General features: G+C 38.1%; 1 protein-coding gene across 1 annotated transcript; it reads left to right on the forward strand.

Moving 5' to 3' along the window:
- LOC133716327 (uncharacterized) lies at positions 1-2,377 on the forward strand. Its single transcript, XM_062143037.1, has 4 exons — positions 1-979; positions 1,328-1,457; positions 1,543-2,069; positions 2,184-2,377. The coding sequence occupies exons 1-4, from the start codon at positions 1-3 to the stop codon at positions 2,375-2,377; spliced, it is 1,830 nt and encodes a 609-aa protein (XP_061999021.1).
- Positions 2,378-2,839: the final 462 nt, after the last annotated feature.

The following is a 2,839-nucleotide window of genomic DNA, read 5'->3' on the forward strand; positions in this document are numbered from 1 at the left end:
ATGAAACTTCTACCCGACATGATGAATATAAGAACTCCACTCATCAGACAAATACGACTTCTGAGCTTCTTACAAACTCTTGATGTTGGAGCTTGTTCCAAGATGTGTGTCGATAAACAGGAAATTGCTGCTACTATGAAACATGCTACTGTGGATAATGCTATTGTGAATATCCCTGAACTTGTTGATGAAGATCATGCTAGTAGTGATGATTCAAAACTTGAGGATGACAACAACATGATAATTGGAAATTTTGTGAGCAACAAGTCTAAAATGAAGTATATGTCTAGTGATTGGAATGACAATATATATAATATTGGTCAAGCTTTCATTGGTGGTGCAGTCGAATTTCGGGATAAGTTGTGCAAGTTTGCAGTTGAAAAGTGGTTTGAGTTTAACTATGTTAAGAATGACAGGTGCCGTGTTAGTGCTACTTGTGCCAAGAAAGATTCCGATGGGTGTGAATGGTACGTTTATGCTTCCTCAAACAAGGCTAGTGGTTATTTCCATATAATAAAGTTGGTGAATAATCATTCTTGTGTTGGTGTTGTCCGGTATCAAAATCATAAGAGGCTAGGATCCAAAGTTATTTCCACTATTATGGCTGATAAAGTGAGATCCGATCCTTTGATTAAGCCCAAGGATATTGTCAAGCATTTCAAGCATGATTATGGGTTTGATATTCCTTATCACATGGCATATAGGGGCAAGGAGGCTGCTAATAAGATGTTACATGGTAGTGAAGCATTTGGGTATTCTCTATTGCCTTGGTATATTAATACATTAAAGAGAACTAACCCCGGTTCATACTGCATCCTCGACTCTCTTGATAATCGTTTTCGTCGATTGTTTATATCTTATGGGGCTTGCATAAACGGCTTCAAATATTGTCGACCTATGTTGTTCCTTGATGGGACTTTTATTAAAAACAAGTATAAGGGGATGCTATTGGGTGCTTGTGCTAAAACAGGGAACAAAGGTATGCAAACTTCTTCTAAAGTTGAGTTTTCTTTTCTGATTTTTTTGTTTTGTTTTGTCCATGTAGTAGCAGCATATGTAAATTTTGATTAATTGTGAATTTTTAGTGTAATTTCTGAGAACTTGGCAGTAGCAGCTCTTATTGTGTTTTCTTTGTGATTTTCACATGATCATCAGATGTGAGGTTGTTTTGCATGCTTTTCTATTGTCAACTTGAATTTCTTTATGCCAATAGCAGCAGCAGTAGCAGTAACAGTATCAGTAGCATTTTAAAGCAGTAGCAGTTCTTATATTCGATCCTTTTTTTGTCTTATTTATTCTTGCTTTTGTTTTTTTTTTTTTTTTCCAGATGTTTTCCCATTTTCCTTTGCCATTGTTGATGCTGAAAGTAAAGAGAATTGGAGGTGGTTCCTTGAACATTTGACAATAATCTTGGCAAGACTACCAGATTATTGTATTCATGACAGACCGCAGAGCTGGTCTTTTGGATGGTGTGAAAGAGGTGTTTCCAAATGTGCCGCACTCCTACTGTATCAAGCATCTAAATGACAATTTGAATGGCAGGTATCCAAGTTCCTATGGTTCTACTTTTAAGGAACACATTGTGAGATTGTTTACACAAGCTGCATATGCTAGGACTTTAGATATCTTCAATGAAAAGTTGGAAGAATTTAGGAAGAAAAGTCGTGGGCAAGGTCAGTCCTTTCTTTCTAACTTGCCACCCGAAAACTATGCTATTGCTTGCTTCCCTGCTAAAAGATATGGCGAAATGAGTAATTCTTTGGCAGTGAGCTTCAACAACATGGTCAAGGATGAGAGATGCATGCCGCTGCCTCAGTTGCTTGAAGGCATTCGTGTGAGAGTTATGGAGATGTTTTGTGAAAGGAAGGTTTATTCTTCTACTTGGAGGAGTGTGCTATGTCCTAAGCTTGAGAAAAAGTTGTCGAAAAGGATAGAAACAGGGAGAAATTGGAGAGTTAGCCAGTCTACTAATGATATTTTTGAAGTTTGTACAGAGGATAGCACCGTCATGATGAACTTGGTTGAGAGGGAGTGTTCTTGTGCTTGGTGGCAGTTTAGGTGCTTTCCATGTTCTCACGCAGTTCAAGTAATGCAGAAGGCGAACTGAATCCCTTACCGTTACATTGAAGATTACTGGAAGACCTCATTCTATAGAAGTGCTCATGATTTTCCTATTTTTCCAGTCCCGGATCTTGATAAGCCCAATCCTAGTAGTTTTGGTGATTCAGCTTTGCAGCCTCCCAAGACTCGAAAACCTCCCGGAAGACCATGGACAAGGAGGATCAAGTCGTTTGGGGAAGAGTCCAGACCAGTGAGATGCACAAGGTGTGATCAACTTGGCCACCACAACCGCAGGTCATGCAATGTGGTTATCTGAGACAGTAGCATATTTAGCAGTAACAGTAGCACATTCAACAGTAGCAGTAGCAGTAGCACATGACATGATTCAGCAGTAGCAGATTGATTCAGATTGATTCAACAGTAGCAGTAGCACATGACATGATTCAACAGTAGCAGATGGCATGATTCAACAATATCACATGCAATTTTTTGATTCATCTATGTTCGCACTGCAATTTTATATTGTAGCAGTGCCTCAGATTAATTTTTTGAGCTCTTGAGAAGTTTCTATGTCATGAGGAACTGAGTATTGTAGGGATAAATGGTCATGGATGATCATTTTTAAGCAGTAGCATATTCAACAGTAGCAGATGACATTGTTTCGTTGTAGCAAATTAAAGATTTTCAAAATTTACAGGAAAAAGTTTAATTTCAGTGATTGATATTTTTGGTTTCCAGTAATGAAGTAGAAATTTGTTGATGTTCACTCTTCTGTCTT

Source organism: Rosa rugosa, chromosome 6 (genome assembly GCF_958449725.1).
Source record: "Rosa rugosa chromosome 6, drRosRugo1.1, whole genome shotgun sequence".
NCBI classification, from domain to species: domain Eukaryota; kingdom Viridiplantae; phylum Streptophyta; class Magnoliopsida; order Rosales; family Rosaceae; genus Rosa; species Rosa rugosa.